At 36.8% G+C, this 23,884-nt stretch overlaps 1 protein-coding gene across 3 annotated transcripts in view; it reads right to left on the minus strand.

Annotated features, from left to right (window-relative positions):
* Nucleotides 1-23,132, minus strand: part of LOC143590511 (glycosyltransferase BC10-like) — a 40,517-nt gene extending 17,385 nt beyond the window's left edge. The window contains exons 1-10 of one of the 3 annotated variants that reach the window (XM_077070966.1): nucleotides 22,680-23,132; nucleotides 22,475-22,573; nucleotides 21,813-21,913; nucleotides 21,653-21,724; nucleotides 21,471-21,561; nucleotides 21,263-21,343; nucleotides 21,123-21,182; nucleotides 20,909-21,031; nucleotides 20,603-20,641; nucleotides 20,220-20,507 (exon numbers count right to left, since the gene is read on the minus strand). In XM_077070966.1, the coding sequence (XP_076927081.1) occupies nucleotides 20,376-20,507; nucleotides 20,603-20,641; nucleotides 20,909-21,031; nucleotides 21,123-21,182; nucleotides 21,263-21,343; nucleotides 21,471-21,561; nucleotides 21,653-21,724; nucleotides 21,813-21,913; nucleotides 22,475-22,573; nucleotides 22,680-23,072 (1,191 nt within the window). In that variant the 5' untranslated portion in view covers nucleotides 23,073-23,132 and the 3' untranslated portion in view covers nucleotides 20,220-20,375. Of the gene's footprint in view, nucleotides 1-20,219; nucleotides 20,508-20,602; nucleotides 20,642-20,908; nucleotides 21,032-21,122; nucleotides 21,183-21,262; nucleotides 21,344-21,470; nucleotides 21,562-21,652; nucleotides 21,725-21,812; nucleotides 21,914-22,474; nucleotides 22,574-22,679 lie in introns of those variants that run through there. The other 2 variants (XM_077070967.1, XM_077070968.1) reach the window with 2 other exon arrangements.
* Between the last annotated feature and the right edge of the window lie 752 nt (nucleotides 23,133-23,884).

Consider the following 23,884-nt stretch of genomic DNA (forward strand, 5'->3'; position numbering starts at 1 on the left):
ATTTTTTTCAGTTTGTTCCAACATTCTTCTAATGTATCTCCTCCTTGCCTCAAAGAGTTGGCCCTTTTGTGAAGATCAAAGACTTGCAATGAATCTGCCTCAGAGCCATATGTAACTGCAAGGCCATCCCAAAGGGCCTTTGCAGTCGGATATTGCGAAACATTATTTACCAAACTAGCATCGATGTTTTGGATCAGCCATGTGAACACACACTGATCATCTTGTTCCCATCGTGCGTACGTCTGATCTGTTTTTAGAGGTGGTGACGGTTCCCCAGTAATGTGAGAGCCTCTCCCTCTGCCTCCAATAGCCTTTTTCATCAGGGCTGCCCATAGGGCATAGTTGTCTCCTTCTAGTTTGATTCCAAGAGATAGATTCTCGGAATTGGTTGTTATTGGCTGTGCTCCAAGACCATTTCTTAGAAGCGCAGCGATTTGTAGTGTTAATTCATCAGGGATGTTGGTTGCAATAGTAGTGTTGTCTGACATGTTGATGAATTTCTAGGTTCAAAGGATTATACCTTAAGCTCTGATACCATGACACAATGGTAACAGGGAGGTATTGAAGGGCAAGATCATTCTTTTCTTATTATAAAATACATACAATCGACAATGATAAATAGAGGAGTCCAAAGCTAATTATGGAGAAAATACACAATAATCACAGGAGCATTTCCCTCCTTAATTGTAGCCTAATTGAGGATCCAGAATATTCTAACATAACCTTCTTTCGATCGAGAATTACTAGGATGGCATGCATACACATCCATCCGTATGCTATATATATCATATGCTAACTATGATGTTCGCTATGCTAGGTACTTAGGTAGGGTAAAAACGTAGAAAGCGTGGAGGCCGGGTGGTGGGCTGGTGGCGGTGTGGAGTGATGGTGGTGGAGTGCTGTTGGCGGTGGGAGTACGTGGGAATGGCGGTGGGAGTGAGGGGTGGTGGTGGTGATGCTGGAGCATCATGGGTAAAGTAAAACACAGCGTTGACGGTGAAAATGGAAGAGAGAACTGAGTAAGCCGAAAAGTGAGCGATAAAGTTGAAGATGCCATGAAGTCTCGACCTTTGTTAGGAGTTGATATAGTTCCTCATGAGAAATGATATTGCAAAACAGAAGAGCGACGGGATGATGACATCTTTGTAAGTTGGGTCGTTAAGGACATCAACGCCAAGTAAAAAGCAATAGAGTGTGTAGATAGTTAACAACCGATGCATTTACAACTTTAGACAGACATTGAGCGGACGCTCTCTTGTCACGACTCACGTGTCCAATTTTAAATACTATTAATTCATCTCAATATTTGCATAGTCACATTATATTATATTATATTATTAAGTAAAAAAAGATAATATCTATATATCCCATGATCACCAGCTAATAGTTGTTTGTTTAAATTCTCAATCTTACTTTGATTTTTGATCGCATTTGTTTGTCTAAGATAACGAAACCTCAGGTCTAGTAGCGTTTAACAAATAGAAATAAATAAATAAATATAAATAATAATATAAATAAATAAATGCATATGTATCTACTAATTAATGGTCCCCTTTATAATAAGTTTTCATGTGAAGATCATGTACCATTGTGTAGCAACCGTTCGTGTAAATAAAATAAATAAACATTTTTATTTCACTAACAACTAAAAGGAAATTGAAAGCTTTAAAATACAATATGGGGTTACAACTGAAATGAATAGCAAATACATAAATGAAAAACCGATTCCGGCTGAGGATCGTGTTAGACACTAGGTCCTTAAAACAAAATTCCGAGTCTCCTGAGAGAACTCGTTTGTTTCTCAAGATACAACAGCCTAAGCAGTTGCTATTGCCGGAGTTGACCGAAAACCTGAAATATTATCTCGAAAGAAAAGAAAAACAGAAATGTAGAAGGGCATATTTAGAGAACCTTTTGTTGTGTGATTTCAATTGTTGTTGTGTGTTTTAATACTAGAGCTAAGATGAAACAACTTTAGCAAACAATTATATTTTAAATCAAAACTAAAAAAAATTCATTTTTAATATTATGATTAGAAACTGTCATATTATTCAGTTCAGTCAACACATTTGAACTAGAAACATTTAACTAGTAAGAGTTCTTGGAAATAATAAGAGGGGAAAGATATTCAACATAAGCCATATTTATATTTACCTCTCCTCCTATGTGTGACAACATCCCACTTACATTATTTCCTTTAAACAAGTTCAAGATACACACTTTGAGCATCCATATCATATTTATCTATGCTCTAATTTGGATGCGTTTTGGTTTATTGTAAAGTCATTACAACAAGGAACAAAACCCACTAAATAGCATTTAAGTTAGTCATGAATTAACTTAAATGCAGTCATCCAAATTTGAGAAAAAGACATAACATTTTTATGTTTGTGTAAATTATTTAACGTTTATAATGAAGACTTCTGTTGATGATTGCAGGAGGAGAAGATGGTTTCATTGTTAATTCAGTATTTGCTACGAGGCTTCGTGTAAAAGATTGTTCATTTATTGGTGCTTTTGTCATGAATCATGATTGATATGGCTCGTATTTGTGGGCTTGTTGATGCTTATGTGGTTGGTAATTTGGATATTATGATACTGTTACAACTACTGTTAAAACAACAACAACATTAAAAGTACTGTTCTTCCTTAGTTGGTAAATATTATAGTTTTAACTATATAATATAACTGGAAAGAATGATATGTAAGCCAATCCAGTTAAGATCAGATTACGCCACTCAAGTCGGGTTGGTATGTGGCCTAGCTTGTATTGAAAACAGTCAAACAAGCATACAAACATCTATATAACTGTGCTGCATCATTCTATTAGTGATTCTTGAAACTTATTTCTTTTTCCTCGTCTCTAGTTGTATATTTTAAATAAATATACTCACTTATATAATGTTCAATAGTTTAAATAGATATGGTAAAAACATATTAGTGTAGTATGCATTTTGGTTTCTTCAACTTCTGTAGCTATAGATGTTCCTTGACTCTGAATGCCAGTGGCTAGTGACATTTCCACTTACACATACACATATTATGTATTTCCTGTTTTAGTTTGGAATAAAATTTGATATTTTGTTAGACGTTATGTGATTGCAAGCCAGCATCAATAGTGATGCTTCAGTCTGTTTTGGTTTGGAACACCATGCAATTGCTAATTTGATCTACTTGATATCCACAAATTAATGGGTGAGTTTACTTAAAAGAGCTTAAATATATTTGATTATTTGGAATCTTTTTTGAAGTTTTAATACACGTTTTCGCCAGCGATTAATCAATCAAAGCCTTGTACTCTCAAAACATAAGGGTACATGCTTTTTTTAGATTCTTTTTATGGTTGTAATAAAAATCACATCTTAACTGAAGCTGTATTAGTACAAATACAACATAATTTGAAAAAATGATAATAGCCTAATTTCTAGTAGTGATGCCATTAAAAATGTGTGCCTAAGTAAATTTAGCACACATAAAATGAGATTAAAAATCTAAATTTATGTAACACAAATTTTAAATGCCACTATAAATGTTGCCAAGAACATATGGCATTTGCAATTTAAACTCTCCATCTCTATCTCGGTTCCCTTGCACCTAGTCCAACCACCGGCGCACGCCACCTCCCACCCGACCACCACCTTTGACGTGCCACACCTCAACTTGAGCCCCATCCTCTTCTAGGCCTCACCCTGAGTCGAACCCAGGGCTTGCTCTATGAATATGGAGGACTAAATCGAAATAATATTTTGGGGCCTTTTTATAACAATTGTTAAGAAAAAAAATGCTTACTACAAAACTCATAACTGATATTTTAGTAACAACCAAGCTTACAATCACACTAATACATTACTTTAAATTTACATTACCCATTATAATATATTTATATATAATGTTTTTTTGAATTTGGGGGCATCAATTATGTGTGGACCTAAAGCCCTAACTTGTTTTCGCTGACCCACAAGCCGGCTCTGATCGAACCTACCACACACTGCCACACATCCACTTTGCAACTTGCAAGCTTGAGCAAGATTCAAGGAGTTTCAAGTATCTAGCTCAAGGATCCCTCTCTCTCTCTAAACCATCCTAAGTCCTAACTACTAAGCATTTAATGTTCCTAGCCTTGTTTTTATAAAATTCACAACTGTTTAAGCTCTGAAGTTCACCCAAATAGTTATGGATTGTCTAAACTTGATAAAAAAAATTATGACACTAACATATTAATAAACTTATTTCATTCATAAAATGCTTGTTAATAACTTTCAAAATGGTTAAGCTTTAGACGTATTGGACATATTAAACCTAATTGTGTGTTAACATGAGTAGAATGTAGCCTTAGATGGTTCTTCGAACCATATACACACTATAATCATTAACTATGGAGTTAGTGAATTGACCCCCCGCTCAAGGTCAGTCACACTAACCGCATGTTCTGTATGGTCATCTGGGCGCGTATAAGCTAACATTGTAACCGTGATGACACGGAGTTAGGAAGGGTCATTCATATATGTTTAGGCTTGGTTATAGGCTTATGTGTCATCATATTAATTTGTATTCTTAGCTAGTCGAAGGATGATCAATGCTACTTGTTTAGGTTATCGTATTTGTCATCAAAGTTTTCATTTGATAAGGAGTTTCACATCATGAACGTAAATTCATTACAATGTTTTCATTGAGAAAACACTTTCATAAGCATGACTAAAAAGTTCCCAGCAACTTGATTTCAAAAGGGAAACAGATTTACATTTTGACTATGAAGTCACCACAACGGCTTTCAAGAGAAAACGATTTCATAACATGCATGAACGTAAAATAACATTGTTTTCATCGGGTAAACGTTTTCATGAACATAAATCCACAATAAGATTTTGTAGGGAAAATGCTTTCTTAACACAATATTGGGACCAGGATTCTTGATCCTTGTGGATAAGCTATTCTTGGCGACTGTTTCCAGGAATAAAGATCCTTTAAGGATAAAGAATCCTCAACAGCTGAAGCCTTGGTCAACGCATTAAAGATTGTAGATGTTGGAAGGAGTTACAACTCGTTTATACAAGTCATAACCGCTCCAATATTCTCGCAGGGACAATAAATGTTCTTTATGGCTAGTTATTATTTAATTATTCTTTTTATAAGTATATATATGAGCTGATTATATCACATAACACACACAACACATAGCATACAGAGCATCATACTAGCAAACACTTTGTACTCACGATCAACTCATATTCTCACCTATTGTAATCTTTTCAAGTTCAATATAATCGGTATTGATAGTTTTCAATACCCGAGATTTTTATGCAGGCGGGATACTAGTTACCAAGAGCTTTTCCTCTTATAAATCTCGGTGTTCATCTTTTGATATAGTCTCTTTGATCATATTTGTCATACAAGCATCAATCTTCACATACGAATTTGGTTACTTGATCCTTAGATTGATTTTTGACCAAAATAGTTTGGCGCCCACCGTGGGGCCTTGGTGCTTTAATCCCAAAAAATTCTTACCTTTATTCAATCCCTACACTCAAAGTTATCACTCAATGGCCTTTCAAGGAAAAGCTGTTTCTACAACCGCTGCATCAAGTGTTACGGCTCAAGTATCTTTGCCACAACTACCTGTCTCTACGAAGCCACAAAAGCCCATAACTGTTATTCAGAAGAAGGAGACTGCCGTTTTCTCCGGATCAAAATCCACTACTGTTTCCCAAACAGTGACTGCTAACAATGATGTTTCTGTGTTTATGTGCACAAATGAAAAACTATATGGAGCAGCAGAACAAGACCAACCAAAGGATCGTTCATGAGATTGAGGAAATCAAGAGAACTAGGAAGACTACTGAAGACGCAAGTCCCATCATCCCGAAAATACTTGACTTCAGCACTCCATATTTTCCTGGTTAAAGGTGCCCAGCATCCTCTTATCCTCAACAGGGATCCTCAGATTTCTTCCAGAAAGGATACTCTACCCAGTATTCGCAAGGATCATCTATCCTTCAACAAGGATCCTCAAGTCAACACTTAAGATCCTCCAGCCACCATTCGCAAGGATCCTCCGCCTTCCAATCTGGACCCTTAGATTTTCGTCAAGGACCTTCTACTCACCAGCCTCAAGGATCCTCTGTCTATCAACCAGGATCCTTGGGTTTCCAGACAGAATCCATCGTCCATCAGCATGCAGAATCCTACTATCTTTACGGGAAAGAACCTTTGAAGGAACTATGATCAAGGCCACTTGAGGTCCATGAAGGGGACTTCATACCTATGCAAACCACTGCTCCTGCTGGACCAACTCTTGATGCTGAAATAATGTACCCCGGACACAACTATGGAGGAGATCTTTTGATCACACAAGAGGTAACACTTACAATAATTTATCTTTTTGTACTAATCATGGTGGTATGCAGGTTACATGAATCAATCAGAGTATAGCTCGTGAGTTACAGAAGCTCAATGATATGATATCCAGTGTACCATGAGTCATCAAACCTATCCTCGAGTTATCAGCAGGAAGCCATAACATATCCAGATTCGCTCCACCAATTTGTGATGCTGAGATACCAAAGCGCTTCACCGCCCCTAGTATGAAGTTATATGATGGATCCACTGATCCTGAGAAACATGTAGCCTTATACCGGGAGATGATGGAAATCAACCCAATCCCAGAAATGCTGAAAGAGGCATGCTTATGCAAAGGCTTCGAATCAACACTCACTGGATCTGCTCTCAAATGGCTTCTAAGTCTTCCTCCTTATTCAATTACTTCTTTCTCTCATTTAATCAATTTGTTTAATAGTCAATTTTCATGCAGTAGATCCTTTGAAAAATTAACTAGTGATTTATATAAATTTGTCCAACCTCGTGGGGAACCCCTTAGACAGTTCCTTACTAGGTTTGGAAGAGAGGCCTTGGAAATTCCAAATCTGGATGTCCAACAGCTGTTGAGGTGACGGGCGACCCGTAGGAAAGCAACTAAGTGATGTAAAAGATATAATTATGCTTACGTGATTAAGTTAATTCCGTGGAATTAGTTGACTACGGTTGCTCGTGTGTTTGCAGGTTTGAGGAGCTAGAGAGCGGCATTACGAGAACACGGGCGAAAATGGTGAAGAAAACGGAGCTGGAACGAAAGAGATACGAAGAAAACAAGAAGCTGGAAATGAGCCCCACCATTAAGCAAACTTTCTAGTTTACACCGTGCCGTGGAGAAGAAGTGACACTGTGGGGAGGACCGTGGCCCACGGTCCACACCGTGGCCCACGGTCGTGCTTGGATGGCTATTTGACCTTGGTCAACCGTGGACCATGGTCCACACCGTGGCCCACGGTCTGGGACGGAGACACAATTGCATGTCTTTTAATAGGCCGTTTTGGAGTGACTTTTGAGATACTCTTTCACTTGGGACGGCTTGGAGGCGATTTTTGAAGACAAGAATCATATTTTGGGTGTTTGTACTCCTTTGTTTATGTTTGGGATTGCTAATAACAAGATACTTGATGCAAGAATGATCTCTCGAGCCATGAGTGGCTAGTTCCCTCGGTATTTCTCTCGGGATGTAAGGTTATTTGCAAAACACTTTTGTTTATTGTTCTTGAACTTGGATTGATTATCTGAATGTCAATGTTAGTATAATCATGTGTTTGTGTAATTGTTTGTAGCTTGTCTATATTTTTTCTATCTAGTTTTAGCCATATGTTCTTGGTGTCGTTGGCAATCGAGATTTAGTGGGTAGAACTAGGAAGAATAGTATTGATTGATTGTTAACAACCTCGCATTCTAGGAATTCGAGTACTTAGTTCTTGACTAATCACAAACAATTGCATGTGCACAAAACCGAGATATTACGGTTTATCCATCGAACGTTAACAAGAGTGTTGAGCAATAACCCGAACCCCGAGAGGAATGCTTGTTTAGTTATTCGTTTACAACTTTTGTTTAGTCTACTTTAGTTTATAAAATCAAATCAAAACCAACTTGGAAATTACTTTTTCGTCATTTACATTTATATTTGTTTAATCGTTAAGCTACTTATTAACACGTTTTTCACAAACTCCTTATATTCGATACCCATTTACCGCTATCTATTTAGTAGTATTTGGTTTAAGTTTGAGTGAGCCTTCGACCTCACGTCAAATTTTGGCGCAACACTTGAAATCACAATTGCTTTCATGAGGCATTCAAAATGGGATTACAAAATGACTCTCCATTTTACCAAGATCTTGTTATGACTCCTTGCAGGAACTTAGATGAAGTCCGAAAAAGAGCTTTAAGATTCATCAGGTTAGAGGAGGATCAAAGAATCAAAGATCAACTGAATACTCCGGCAAAGAGGGAAACTCAAGACAAGAAACAAGGATCCTACTTAAAGAATAATGACTCCAAACCATACTCCAAACCAAATGGCCAGAAGATCAACGCTGTGGAAGATGAAAAGGATGATGAAGATTGCCCAAGGATATCTGATTACTGCCTCTCTGTAGATATGGGAGGAGTAATGATTGCTGTTAGGAGCTTGGGTAACAAAGCGAGATGGCCGAGGAAGAATGAGAAGGCGCCTCCTCCCAAAGACAAATCCAAATGGTGCACTTTCCACGAAGAATTCGGCCACATGACACAAGATTGTATCACCTTGAGAAGGGAGATTAGCTACCTCCTCAGCAAAGGCTACCTTAAGGAGCTGTTCGGAAGAAAGAAGTCAAGGACCCAGGATCCTGAGCTAGTCCCAGAAAAGGATGCTCCACCTCCTCCGGGCGCTCAAGTTATCAATGTAATCTTTGGAGGTTCTGACATATGCGGGACTTCGTATTCTGCTGCGAAAAAACATGCCAAAAAAAGCAAATTGGAGAATGGTGAAAGGCCGATCAGGACTTCTACAACGGTCGAGCAAAAAGTCATCTCTTTTGATGAGGATGGTCGGGTCACCGTCCAGGATCCTTATCACGACGGTTTAGTCATTACTCTGTTTATTTCTGTAACGATTCCGACGAAACCAGGTATACCCTAACCGGTAGACTGTAGTTACGTCATATTTAATGTCGGGTACATGAATTACCATAGTAATCATACGAGAATACATGGTTCATTGTATTGATTGTACGTGAATATATAATTCACCGTATTGAATATGCGATCAATCGATCGATAGTTATTGAAACCCGAATGAATCGAGGGTTCAATTATAGACGAGATATATGATATTTAGTGATGTTACGAAGTATTAAAGCTTCGGGATAAGTGGATTAAAGCACAGAAAAAGGATTTCGATTTAATAGTACGTCGGTACGTTAAACGAAACCTTTAATACCAAACCGAGCAAGAGACGATCGATCAAGCCGAAAAAGATGCGTAATAATTAGTAATATGACGTTTTAAGTTAATAAATGTCATGATTTAAGTTTTTAAAGTTTTTAAATCGGTTTTATATAAATTTCATTTTTAAGCCGAAAAACGACCGTTTTAACCCCGTTTTAAGCCGAATTAAACGTTTAACCAAAAAACGAACTGAACCAGATTATCCAAAACATTATCCGGATTACGAGAATCCAAATGAGTGGCCAAGAATGAAGAGGTGGGTCCCACCCCACCCCCACATAATTCCGATCGGCCTCAATGGGGCTAACCCCATTTCATTTTTCTTTTTTTCATCCAACAATCCAACAATCCTTCAAACCTCTCAACCTCATGATCAAAAACCCGAGCTTTTGGAGCAAGAAAACAAGGTAAAGAATCGAGTTAATCACGTTTCCATCTTCGTTTCTTGAGTTTAATTGCAAGAAAATGAGGTTTCAAAGATGAAAACCGATTCTTGCTTGATCAAGTGATGTATACGGGTTATACAAGGGATCTTGGTCCAAGAAAGGAGTTAAACGAATCAAAAACGAATTTTTACGGTTAAATCTTTGTTTTTGGAATCATAACCGAAACCATGAAATAAATGGCTTGATCGTGAGTGTAACTTGCTTGGTATTGTGGTATGTTGTTTGTAGGCTCTGTATTTAGTGGTAGATAAGGCGGAAAGACGAGTTTGTAGCTTGTAGTGGCGGAAAACGAAAGGTATATTCGGTTATGTTCGGTTTTGGGAAATTTGGACAGATTGTTGATGCTTTAGAGTTAGGTCATGAAACTTTACAGAGGTGTTAAACACATGAAAATATGAGTTCTGTGAATTTTTGGTAATTTTTGGATAAAGGATGAATATTTGGTGAATTTAATGCTCGGTTTTGGCCAAAAATGGTGAAAAATAGTTAACTATTATGAAAAATTTTGGAAAATTTCAGATAAGCTTTTTATATCATGTATATGTCACACACAAAATTTGAGGTCAGTTGGAGAAGTCTAAGTAGGCTTTTCGGTTAAACGAGTTCTAGGGTGTTTTAGCTCGGTTTTAGTAAAAATGACATGTAAAAGAAGATTTTGGTTCTGGAAAAATTACAGGGGACTATGTGGATGGCAGGTGACATCCAGGAAAAATTTGGGATTTTTCTAAGATCGTTTGGTATTTACGACATATTTAGTGTTTAAATGGTGTTTAAAAATAGATAAATAAATTTTAAATATAAGAATTAATTCTGGAAGTATTTTTATAAAATTCCCCACTGTTAAAAAGTGATTTGTGCAAAATTTCAAGATCCGAGAGTAAACGGATAAGTATTTGTGCTAATTATCAAACTTTTAAAGTTAAAACGCGTAAACCGGTGAAGTTCGCTTAAGCGAGCTGACTGGTGTATAAAAACCCTAAAAATGAACGATTTTCATATAAATGAGTTAAACAAGTAAAAATAAATCATCAGAAAGTAATTCGGATGATTTGAGTAATTTTAACCTATTTTAACAGTTTCCGGTACGCCAAAGACGGAAACGGGTCCCGCGGCCAAACGGGACGTCTAAACCGAGCTATAATTTCACCACTTTAATTAAGTTATCAGTCAACAACTATTTTCGGGTCGTGTGCGACCAAACTCATTTTGAAACATAAAATTGGATAGCCGTGCTGGGCACGCAAAACGGGGAAAACGAATTAATAGAAAATTTGACTGTTGAACTCTAAACGACATCACAATCTGAGTCCGGAGAAGTATTTCGGGTACAGTACTGGGTTAACAGTGTCCCCAGATGTACCAGTTGATACGGTTAAAAGATTATATAAACAATAAGTGTATAATAACGATCTTAGGGATCATATCACAGATTGGACGCGTTAATTGATAATGATTGTTGTTACCTGCTTGCATGTGCTAAGGTGAGTTTCACGAGCCCCTTTATACTGAACTGTTTTAAATATTTTCCCGGGGCGGAAAGCATGTTTCTATCAAAATGTTTAAGTACATGCTGATCGCATGGAAATGAACGTATTTATATAATATTTATTGTACGGGAATCGTACGGTAATGTATTAAGATGGTAATTGTCTGAGTTGTTAACATTGTAAGGCCCGAAACAGTGTTCTGGGTTAACAGTGTCCCCAGAGGTTATTAAATGGGTTTCTGGGTTAACAGTGTCCCCAGAGGGTATTAAATGTGTTTCTGGGTTAACAGTGTCCCCAGAGGTTATTAGATGTGTTTCTGGGTTAACAGTGTCCCCAGAGGTTATTAAATGTGTTTCTGGGTTAACAGTGTCCCCAGAGGTTATTGGATGTGTTTCTGGGTTAACAGTGTCCCCGGAGTGAGTACAGTACTGGGTTAACAGTGTCCCCAGATAATATTATATTATGATATGGATTTATCATGGTTTACTAAAATTGTGAAACTCACCAACTATTCGTAGTTGACCCGTTTTCTCACATGCTTTTCAGGTACAATTTAGATGAAGTGATTGCTTACGTGCTAAGTGCTTGATGTGTGTAAGATTTGTGTGCGGGATGTTAGGATATATTATAACAGATAGAATTATGAATCGTATTGTATGATGTGTGTATCACCTAGACGGTAATGAAAGATGAGATAATGAAATTTTGAAGTATATTAATGCATTCAGTTTTCTTTATAAACAATGTGGTTGATATCAGAGGTGTCTGTCGCATCCCGTTTACGTTTCCGCTGCGGTTGCGGGGTGTTACAATTTCTAACCATTATGTTCGCAGGATCGTCATTGATGGCGGGACTTCAGTCAACATTATACAATTAGAAATGCTCAGGAAAATGAATATTCCAGAATCAGAAATCGTCCCAATATCCTCAGTTCTTGTTGGATTCAGTGGAGAAACAAAGAATACATTGGGTGACATCAAACTCCCCATATATATAGAAGGAGTAAATTCTATTCAAAAATTTTGTGTTACTGATACCTTGTCTTGTTGCAATGTTATTCTTGGCAGGCCTTGGATACACGAAATGCAAGCAGTTCCCTCTACTTACCACCAATGTGTGAAGCTACCTACCCCATGGGGAATAGTGAAGATAGAAAGCGACCAGCAAGACGATAAAGATTTCTATACCTCTTCCATGAAGTCTACAAAAAAGCTAAGGGAAGCATAGCAATTACAAAAAGCAAGAAGAAACGTCACGGAGACTAGGGAACAAGATTCTAAGAAAGTGGTCTTGCACCCAGAGGATCCTGACAGCAAAGTATTAATCGGAGTTGAGATACAAGAATCCATCGAGAAGGATCTAGTATTCTTCTTACAACGAAGGTAACCAACATCCAATTTACTATGTAAGTACAAGTCTACTTGATGTAGAATCCAGGTATTCTCACCTAGAAAATCTTATTCTCGCTCTAATTATGGCTTCAACTAAGTTAAGACATTATTTTGAAACTCATACTATCATCGTAAAAACTAATTATCCTATTAAGAATGTCCTTAGAAACCAGAAATGTCAGGTAGAATGGCTAAGTAGGCTGTAAAACTGAGTGCTTATGATATTCAATATGAGCCTGGAAATGCAATCAAGTCACAGGCCCTAGCAGACTTTGTGGCTGATTTCAGTAGTGAAATAGAGGAACAAGCTATCTTGAAGTTCAACAGCTTGAAGAAACCAAGGATCCTTGGACACTCTTCACTGATGGAGCCTCAAACGTTAAAGGAACAGGATTGGGAATACTACTAAAATCGCCACAGGGGGGCATACTACCCCACTCAATAGCTTGTGAGTTCCATGCCACTAATAATGAAGCAGAATACGAGGCACTCATTGCAGGTATACAACTAGCCAAAGGTATGAGAATCAAGTATCTTCAAATTTTTGTAGATTCGTTATTAATTGCTAATCATTTTAATGGCTCATATGCAGTCAAAGGTGAAAAGTTAGTTAAATTTAGATATAATTAAGGATCTTGCAGGATCCTTCGATTATTTCAATATTACACAGGTACCGAAAGAAGAAAATGTCGGGGCTGATGCCTTAGCAAACCTAGCTTCAACTTTGAAGCTCCCTGAGAATACAAAAATTCCCATTATTCATGTCTTATCTCCGGCAATCAAGGAATACAAGGCATTGGAAGTAGAAGGGAAGATGCTCATAGATCCTGAGGATCATCCTCGGGATCGTTCATCTTGGATCCTTCCAATAATGGAGTACATCCAAAAGGGAAAAATCCTGGAAGGCGAAAACCCCAGGACTTTCAAAGCCAAGGTATCACAATATACTATTATATAAGATATGCTATACAAGAAATCCCTTGCAGGTCCATACTTAAAATGCATAGAAGAATCCAAAATCCAGTAAGTACTAAAGGATTTCCATGAAGTAGATTGTGGCAATCATACAGGGGGGCAGAGCATTATTCTCCAGGATCCTAAGGACTACATATTTTTGGCCTACTATGAAGAAAGATGCTATGGAATACTCAAGGAAGTGCGATGCTTGTCAGAGCCATGGCAACATCCTACATCAGCCGGCAGAACCCTTATACCCCATTGTCTCCTCATGGCCATTTATGAAATGGGGAATGGACATAGTGGGCAAACTCCCTACAGCTCCAGGGGGAAAAGTCTTTATGTTAGCTATGACGGATTATTTCTCTAAATAGATTGAAGCTAAGGCATTTCCTCAAGTCAGGGAAAAGGAAGTTATATCCTTTATTAAGTGTAATATTATTACTAGATTTGGTATCCCTTTTGAAATTATTTGTGATAATGGTTCCCAATTTATTGGGAAAAGAACTACTAAAATTTTGTGACAGCTGGGTGACGTGTGCAAATATATATATAAAATTTGGATAAAAGTTTCACACAAATCGGGTTTTAAAAATGGTTTTCACCAACAACCAAACCACACACGAAAGACAAGTGTACCTATCGTTTGTAGCAAAGTATCAGTAAGAACCGAGTGTCAATCCATGGACACGGTTAACTTTTGATACTAAATCTTTGTAATTAATTTAACCAAACAAACAATCCAAATAATTTTTTTCAAGTAACTAAACTAGCATACACCAATGACAAAGCAAATAAAATACAACTAATAATCAATCCAAACAAGGCTACTTAGACTATGCATCCACTCAAACTTAGTGACAAAATAGCAATGATAATGACAAACATCATGTATTAAGCACCAACATCAAATTCCAATCAAGGCAACCTAATACTAGCAATAAAACAACATGATGGGTTTTCAACAAGTTAATAACCATAGATTAGTAAGTTTGTCAAAGCTACCTAATCTCATAATCAAAGGAAAGCTAGAATGAAAACAACAAACTAACCACCTAAAATCATGTAAAATAGACAAGTTCAAGAATACTAGGTAAACACATGAAACTTTTAATTAGCAAACTATGAACCAAGAATTATGGCCTTAATCCCTAGCAAATATTAACTAACTCAAAGAATCATATTATCACCATACAATTTTCCAATATCAAGTGATAGGTTTCATGCTTGTTAAAATTCATAACCAAGTTAATTTTCACTAGTCATTCCTAACTTAATGATATAAACAAAGTATGCATACACAAACTAAGTTCATAAACAAATGTTCAACACATAGTTTTTCAACATATTATGGTTAAACATCTATCAAACTAACAAGACTAGGAATTGAAACAAGCATTCAACCATCAAACTCTATTCAGAACATGTCATAAACTTGAAGAACACCAACTTGTCAAAATCATGCATAGATAAAATACCACATAAGTTGAAGTTTTAACATAATCTAAGTAGTAAAAGTATTAGCCCATAAGGCTTGATACAACAAACAAAATCAAAGTAGTCTTACAAAGCATTGTTAGGAACAAGAAATTGCAAACTAAGATGAATGATGAATGCTACTTGCAAGGATGATCATACAAGATGGAAGCCTTGAATTCTCTCTAGCAAACACACAATAATTTTTCAGCAATTTAGAGAATTCCCCTAAGGCTCCACACCTGAAATGGGGGTAGTGGAGGTGTATTTAAGCTTTCTGGACGTCTGGCACGGGCTCGTGCAAGGGCATGCACGGTCGTGCATATAAGTGGAAAGTCAACACCCTGCTTTAGCCTGACCAAAAGGTCGGATTTCTCTGTTCTGGCACGGTCATCGGCACGGGCCCACACGGCCGTGCAGGTCATGCACGGACATCCGCACGACCATGCACGGTCGTGCACTTTTGAATTCTTGTGGCACTGGCTCTGGCACGGGCAAGCATGGTCGTGCAGGTCTGGCAGACTGCTTATTTTGTCCCCGAAACGCCCTCTTTTCATGTTTTCTTTGTCGGGCGGGCGCCCGGACCTGCAAATTCACAAATAACTCTAATAAGTACCAAAACCAATGAATTTGCATGGAGTTTAACACAAATATGAGGATAATTCAATGCAATAAGATGTACACTTTGGGTTACATCACTGGGGAATTAAGATGATCACTTCAACGCCAGTCCATCCACAAGCAAATGGCCAAGCAGAATCAAGCAACAAAATCATCATCAACAACTTGAAGAAGAAGCTTGGAATAAAGAAAGGTAAACGGGCTGAGGAACTACCCTACGTGCTTTGGGCATATAGGACAACTCCAAAGAATGCCACAGGAAAAACACCGTTCTCATTAGTCTTTGGAGCTGAAGTAGTGATCCCCACCGAAATAGTGTATCCAACAGCTAGAACAAGCATCCGTGATCCTCAGATAAATGAAGAAAGTCTTGCTCAAGATTTGGATACTGTGGAAGAACTCGGAGATCAAGCAAGGTTCAAGATGGCCGCCTACCAACAAAAAATGGCCGGTGCATACAACAAAAATATCAGAATCAGAAGATTTGAAGTTGGGGATTTAGTTCTTCGAAAGGCGTTCCAAAATACAACTAATCCCGCCGACGGAAAGTTAGCACCTAAATGGGAAAGTACTTATTTAATTGAAGCCAAAGCTGGAAAGGGGGCATATCGTTTGATGAATATGGAAGGTGCTCCCAAGGGCTTGGAATGCAATTCATCTGAAAAATATTTTTGTTGATCAGAATCCTGGATCCTAGTCAGTTAATTCAATCCGGTATCTGGTAAAATTTTACTTTATGTCTATATTTATATACATTATTTTAAAATTTTGTTTCGTCGAGTATCTCAAGTTGCAGAAATGCCGAGCAATGTAGAAAAAACGGGTTGGCCAACTCTCCTAAGTTTAATCGGCCTTGTCGCCAGGTTTATAAGGTCTTCACCTTATGCCATGAATTTAGGGTTTTGACACCCTCGCCTGGAACGCACGATTATTCGGGTATGATTGGAAGCTGTGGGACCAGTACATATGTGGCTGACAATTTCATGGCTAAAAATCATATCTTGGATCCTACAAATTAAATGGTAGACGTACCATATGCACAAGTTAAGGTCAATGTCGGGTTAGGCTCGTCACCGCGTTTATTTGGGCCAACGCCAAGGATCGGCTCGTCGTCCGTATCTAACTGGGCTTGTCCCCACGTTTTATTGGGCTTGTCCCCACGTATCTAATTGGGCTTGTTCTCACGTTTTATTGGGCTTGTCCTCACATTTTATTGGGCTTGTCCCCGCGTATCTATTGGGCTTGTCCCCACGTTTTATTGGGCTTGTCCCCACGTTTTATTGGGCTTGTCCCCATATTTTATTGGGCTTGTCCCCGAGATAGTTGGATCAAGATCTAACTTTTCTAATTATTCTGTTATCTTTTGGTTACTTATTTTAACAGGTAAGCAATTCAAGAAGTACTATAAGGATTCAAGATCCTCTATCCTAGCAATACAGAAGACAAAACGGAAACCAAAAGAGTTATATTATCAAGTAGCAAACCAAAAGTTGACCCGGGCTTCTCCAGCAACAGGTGGACCATCCACCCGTGTCAAGCCTTTACAAGATTATCGTATGTCTATGCAGAAATTAAAAGCAACATCCTTGATCTCCACATATCGCCGGAATAATGTTTTTAATCTGGAATGAAGAATGGTTATAAGGCGCCTCAATGCTATAACCTAGGGATAATAATGAGTCTGCAGGCAATGGTCACATCATTTTCTCTCCAACGGTTGCGTTTCGAATTCTCGAGATAAACATGACAGCTGTTATCCATTCACATCTATCATGTTTGGGGGAAATTATTAGGACCAGGATTTTTGATCCTTGTGGATAAGCTATTCTTGGCGACTGTTTCCAGGAATAAAGATCCTTTAAGGATAAAGGATCCTCAACAGCTGAAGACTTGGTCAAAGCATTAAAGATTGCAGACGTTGCAAGGAGTTACAACTCGTTTATACAAGTCATAACCGCTCCAATATTCTCACAGGGACAATAAATGCTGTTTATGGTTAGTTATTATTTAATTATTCTTCTTGTAAGTATATATGAGCTGATTATATCAGATGACACACACAACACATAGCATACAGAGAATCATACTAGTAAACACTTTGTACTCACGATCAGCTCATATTCTCACATATTGTAATCTTTTCAAGTTCAATATAATCGGTAGTGATAGTTTTCACTACCCGAGGTTTTTATGCCGACGGGATACTAGTTACCAAGGGCTTTTCCTCGTATAAATCTCGGTGTTCATCTTTTGATATAGTCACTTTGATCATATTTGTCATACAAGCATCAATCCTCAGATACGAATTTGGTTACTTGATCCTTAGACTGATTTTTGACCAAAATACACAACAAATAAATTTTCCCAACATTTATTTATCAAAGAGAAAGGTTTTTTCACTATGATTTAGAAACCAAAAAAAGCTTCACAAAGAAAACAACATTCACGTTCTGACCATGAAGTACCAACAAAGTTTTTACAAGGAAACGGCTTTACATTGTGATTTTTAACTTTTGAGAAAATTAATTTTCGCGTCCCGTGGTTCCAAAAGTGACCCAAATTAGTCCCTGTCGTTAAGCTTCCTTCCAAAAGAAGTTGAAATTACCAATATGCTCTTTCATAAGATTCGTATGAGTCTATGTGGTTTGTGGTCATGTTCAGTTTTAGTCCCTCATTATAAATTTCTCTCTATGCTATTTTTTAAAAGAAAACTAATCAAACCAGACTACTTTTTTAACAAAACTAATCGAACCAAATGACTTTTTCAACAAAAAAAATTAATCAAATCAAACTATTTTTTAACAAATTTTTAACAACAACTAATCGAACCAAACTACTTTTTTAACAAAAACTAATTGAACCAAACTAATCGAATCAAACTACTTTTTTACAAAACTAATCGAACTGAACTACTTTTTTAACAAAAATTAGTCGAACCGAACTACTTTTTTTAACTAAACTAATCACTGAACCAAACTAATTTTTTTAACAAAACTACTTTGTAACTTTTTAAGATTATGTTTTCTGACTCGATTTGACACTTGATAAACCCTTACTCGGTTGCATCTAGATGAACCCTAACTCGGATGAACCCTAACTTGGTTGCATCTCACATGTTTCTGTAATGTCTAACCATAACTCGACTTATATAGACTAACCTAACTTGCTAGCCAAGGTATTACCTATTATAATTATATATATTAAAACCAAGTTTTGATATACTCAGTAAAACTACTATTCATGAATGTGCGGCTCCCCTTATTCCACGTCTTCTTTTGCTTCTACTTGTATCAGTGTTTTTTTGCCGCCGCCTCCTTGTTATAAACAATTAGGAATCATAACCACTATGGTCTACTTGTCAATACTGGTCTCTCAAATTCACCAACTTGTGACGCAGCTGAAATTACGTCCAACAAACTGTTGTTTGACAAAATGATTGCATCTTTTTCGTTTATTGTGTATTGTGTTGTTTAATTGTAAATCAAGCCTAGACCCATGGTTTGTTTATTTCTTTGGTTTCAATATGCGTTGTACTTCTGTGGTTGTTTTGGAAGCCTTGATAATAGATTAGGGCTTTCAATTTTGTTCATTTAAATATAAAACATGACAAGACAAGTTGAAGATCAAGAAATGAAGACCAGTAAGAAAGATGGATATATTAAAATAAAGAGATTGTTTTAAAAGTAAAACAAAAGCTTTGAAACCATACAATTAAAATTGACTTTTTATTGGCAAACATAGCATATACAAAGTTACTAGTTTAAAATCTTTAACATGCTAAAATTTTGATTGGACTCTTTTTCATGCAAATGGCAAATTACGATGTTTTATTCCGGTACTAACCTAGGCATGTTCAAAACGGTTTGGGACTAGGAACCGGAACCGGTTTCTAACCGGTTCCTATATTCAAAACCCCCTTTTAAACCGGTTCCAGGCTCGAACCGGTTAGGGAACCGAACCGGTTCTCCCACCCTCGGACCCCTAACCTATCTAACCGGTTCTTACCGGTTCCTAACCCGGTTCCTGTTCGATCCAACGGCTATTTTTGACCCCAACGGTCAAAAAACGGCCAAAAAAACGATTTCCAACGGCTATATTCGATCCAACGGCTAGAACCGGTTAGGAACCGGTTCCGGTTCCTACCCGCCCCCACTCAGAAATGCAAGAACCGGTCACGGATCATCGGGTTGAATCAGATAGGGTCCGGTTCCTACAAAAAACGGGTAGGAACCGGTTCGGGTCCGGTTCGGGTCCACCGGTTCGGTTCCAGGAACCGGTTTCGTTGAACATCTCTATACTAACCTACCCTTAAAATTGCTCCACTAGTACATGTGTATGACAATAACCAAAAGATTGTAGACGTTAATCTCGTTTGAGGCATGAAGTTATACATTTTACGATAAAAATTTCTCTAGGGAACCAAGATAAGAAAACACGTCTCATTAATAAAAAAAATATACAAATCATTACAAAATAGACAACTAAAAGATTGATCCCATAATAAATGATACAAATATTGCAAAAAAAAAAAGTAGACTCATCAAAAATTCTAGTTATACATCTTCACTATGAACTTAAATCTCCCCAAATGTACTCAACCCGTGCAATGTCCAAGCCTAACTGTAAACTTTACAACAATGTCAAAATGGGTTTGACCAAACCAAAGAATGAAAGGTAAGAATATTAATTATGTTTTTGCTGTATAGTTTGAGAAAAGATCTATCATGCTATCTACAGTCTCAGGTAAGAATTTTCTTGCAAATAAGTAGCAAGGCCGGTTCATCCCGTTCCACATGCAAGGGATGATCGTGGTTTCTGGCTGCATAATCAACTAGCTTTTATTTTAGATTTACGATCATATAATAGCCATAAAAAATGGAAAAAAAATAATAATAAGGTGACAAATGTGCATACCCTTTCTTCACTTGTAACATGAACACTTTCGGTAATCGACTGCAAATGTAAAGAATTAAAATATATAAGTCAAGTTTATTAAACTAAGAGTGTATTTGGGATTGCTTATTTAACCTCCTTATAACTTATTTAACTTTTCTAAAAAGTTAATAAGTCGTTTGACAAACTCATAAGGACTTTTGGACTTTTTGATTTTTATAAGTTAACAAGTCCTTTTTTGTCAAAAGTCCGGTTGGACTTAATAAGCAATCTCAAACACAGCCTGACAATGTGTATGTTTGATACATGTCGAAAAGTCAGTGTTACCGTTATATTTTTTAGAAGCTGTTCAGAAATTTCTTTCTTCTCGTATGATTTTGGATGCCATTTTCTTTCTGACCAGTCAACGTGCGTAACAGACCAGTTTGCAACTCCGTTAGGATCATGCATCTAAACATTTAAAATAAATAAAAAAAACTTAAAACACACTTTCATAACTCAGACGAGAGGGGGGTAACTTTGTCTCATTGTATGTACTCACGTGGAAAAAGGTTGGCAGGTAGTGTTCATCAGCATAACAATTCCGTCCATCCATACCAGGCTGAAAATATTTATATAATAACATATATTGAGATTATAAAAACAATGTATATATATGTATCACAATGTATATATTCTCACCTTGCAATAATCTCGGAACTTTGTGTAATAAAGACTATCAGCCATAACTACTAGTGCGTGTTGGCGCTTCATCGTGAACCACTGCAAAGAATCAAAAGACTTGATTAGATTTAAAGCAAAAATAAAAAAATAAAAAATTAATTAACAACTAACAAGACAACTATGGATCATAAAACAGGTCTAAAACATTCAAATTATAGTATTATACCTGAGCGCCTTTTCTGAAAAATTTCTTCTCAACTTCGGGTAGCATATGCTCCGAGTACCTGCCACTTCCATGTGGACCAGGATCCGAGAAGCTAGAAAGAACACAATGCCATTCAAAAAACTAATAAGAATTATTATTCCAAGATCGATTTTTAGGATTATGGCATCCTAAATTATAAATACCTGTCAATGAAGCTGATATTGGTATACATAAGATAGTTATACACGTAGTCAAAATCACGCAACGGTACACAGCTGAAATACCAAAAAGAATATAAGTTTTAATAGCAGAATTGAAGAAAAATGAAATTCTAATAACGTTTAATATGATAGCGCGAATGACCTGTCAGAAAGTAATACAAAGTGTTGATTATCAGGGTCTTTGAGTGCATTTGCCAAAAGCCGTCTCTCTGCATCAACCATAGAAACCGTGCCCCACTCTACCTGCGCGTCACATTCAGATCATAATTTAAGATCTTAATTGTTAACTTAACAACTTTAAACCCACATGTTTTAAAATAAATAAAAATAAAAAAAGAGCAAGAAAGAGGAAGCTAAAGCAATTTAGGGGGTGTTTAGATTTGCATTTTGAAACTGATTTAACAATTTTTGGCGTTTGAATATTTGATAGTCAAACAATCTTTAAAAACCAGCTGCAATAAAACTGATTATCCAAAAGTAAAAATAAATTACCTATTTACCCTTCTTTTACCTTGATTAGCAAAGATTATACTCCCATTTTACAATCAATAAAAAAATCACTCCTTAAATATATTGTTTGGTTATTTTATCAAATAATTACTTAAATAACCGACATGCATACTCATTACAACTTCAGATAGAAGAAGCACATCCAAACATTATATTATACAGTTTTTTTTATCATATCCGGGAATTGGGACTCAATTATTCAGAATCGCATAATCACATTCAAAATTAATGTAACACAAATAAGACAAAAAAACATATAACCAAAACGAATGTGATATAAATAAATAAACAAACCTTGCCACTTCGAATTTCCCGGTTGACAAAGTAATTGCTACTGTGGACGGGTTTATCTCTGGATGCGTGAATATAGATTGAAAATCGACCTTCATGACCCTAAATACGCAAGTGTCAATACATATAATATTTATAAATAAATAAATAATCACCCAAATCATAAAACCTATAAAATGAATAATATAAATTCAACGATGTTATATACCTGAAAAAACTTGTCCCACAACTTCTCAAACGGTAACGATCCAACTGACAAAAACATGAAAGCAATCTTGGGATTTTTGGACTCCACTGGAGGTGTGTTTAAGATGTTATCAATTACCACACGAGATGCAATTTCAGCATCGCTTAATTCTCTAACCGCAGGTGGAAGCCAGCTGGATAATGTTTGGCAACCGGAAGCCGAGAAGATATAACAGGCAGTAGAAGTTTGAGGCGGATAGATATAAGCAACAACTAAAAACACGCAAACTAACGAAAGCAACACGATAATCCACGTTGGTTTTTTTATTTGTCCACGATGGCGGTGTTGAGGTAATATTTGTTGCATGTCTTTCATGCCTAAAGACTCAAATCGCCACGCCTTTGATAACGTCATTTAAAGATCACGCATCACACGAGTATATCGACAAAGGTAATAACTTTTGTTTATAAAGAAACCCCCACAAAGCGACTTCAAAATCAAGAATTATTAAACCTGAAAACAACATCATAACAAACTACATATTAGAACATGGATCAATTGTGTTAAGATCAATGCGGCTTTCATGTTCAAAATGCCTATCTCTTGATTCATAAATCTTGATCAGACAAAACGAAGAACAAGATGGAAAATTATGTGATCCCAAAGATCAAACATAAATTAGGGCATACATCATTTTAAACTATCATCCCTTTGAAGCAAGAAACCGAACCCGAAGATACTTGAAGCAATAGGAATCTTACAAAACCAGCAATCCAGCAATAAAAGATAAAGCAAAAACATGGAAGTCATAACTACCCTTTTAAGTCAACGACCAAATCTAAACACAAACACGAAACATTCATTCATGGGTTCCAAATCCTTAATTGTCACACCCAACAAAAAAAAATCAAATCTTTACACCAATTTATACACTAATTCAGCAATCTAAATCAACAAACATCAAAATTAAGGCACAAATAATATTGGGTTTTTTCAAGAACCACATTAAATGGAAACATACCTGGTTTTGAATCAATCTTCAATGAGTAAAGATCGGTGAGATGGGGTTTAAGATCTGATAAAATTAAAATAATAAGGGTTTTCTGTAAATTTGAAAGAAAAGATGGGTGTATGTATATAATTGAATCAAGTTGGGGGATGGGTGTGAGTCGATGCGCCTCTGTAATTTGAATAATTTGATTGTTGCTGCTGCTGCTGCACCCTGT

This window comes from Bidens hawaiensis, unplaced genomic scaffold (genome assembly GCF_021521415.1).
Source record: "Bidens hawaiensis isolate Kalapana, Puna unplaced genomic scaffold, B.hawaiensis_p1.1 tig00038620_1, whole genome shotgun sequence".
Taxonomy (NCBI): Eukaryota; Viridiplantae; Streptophyta; class Magnoliopsida; order Asterales; family Asteraceae; genus Bidens; species Bidens hawaiensis.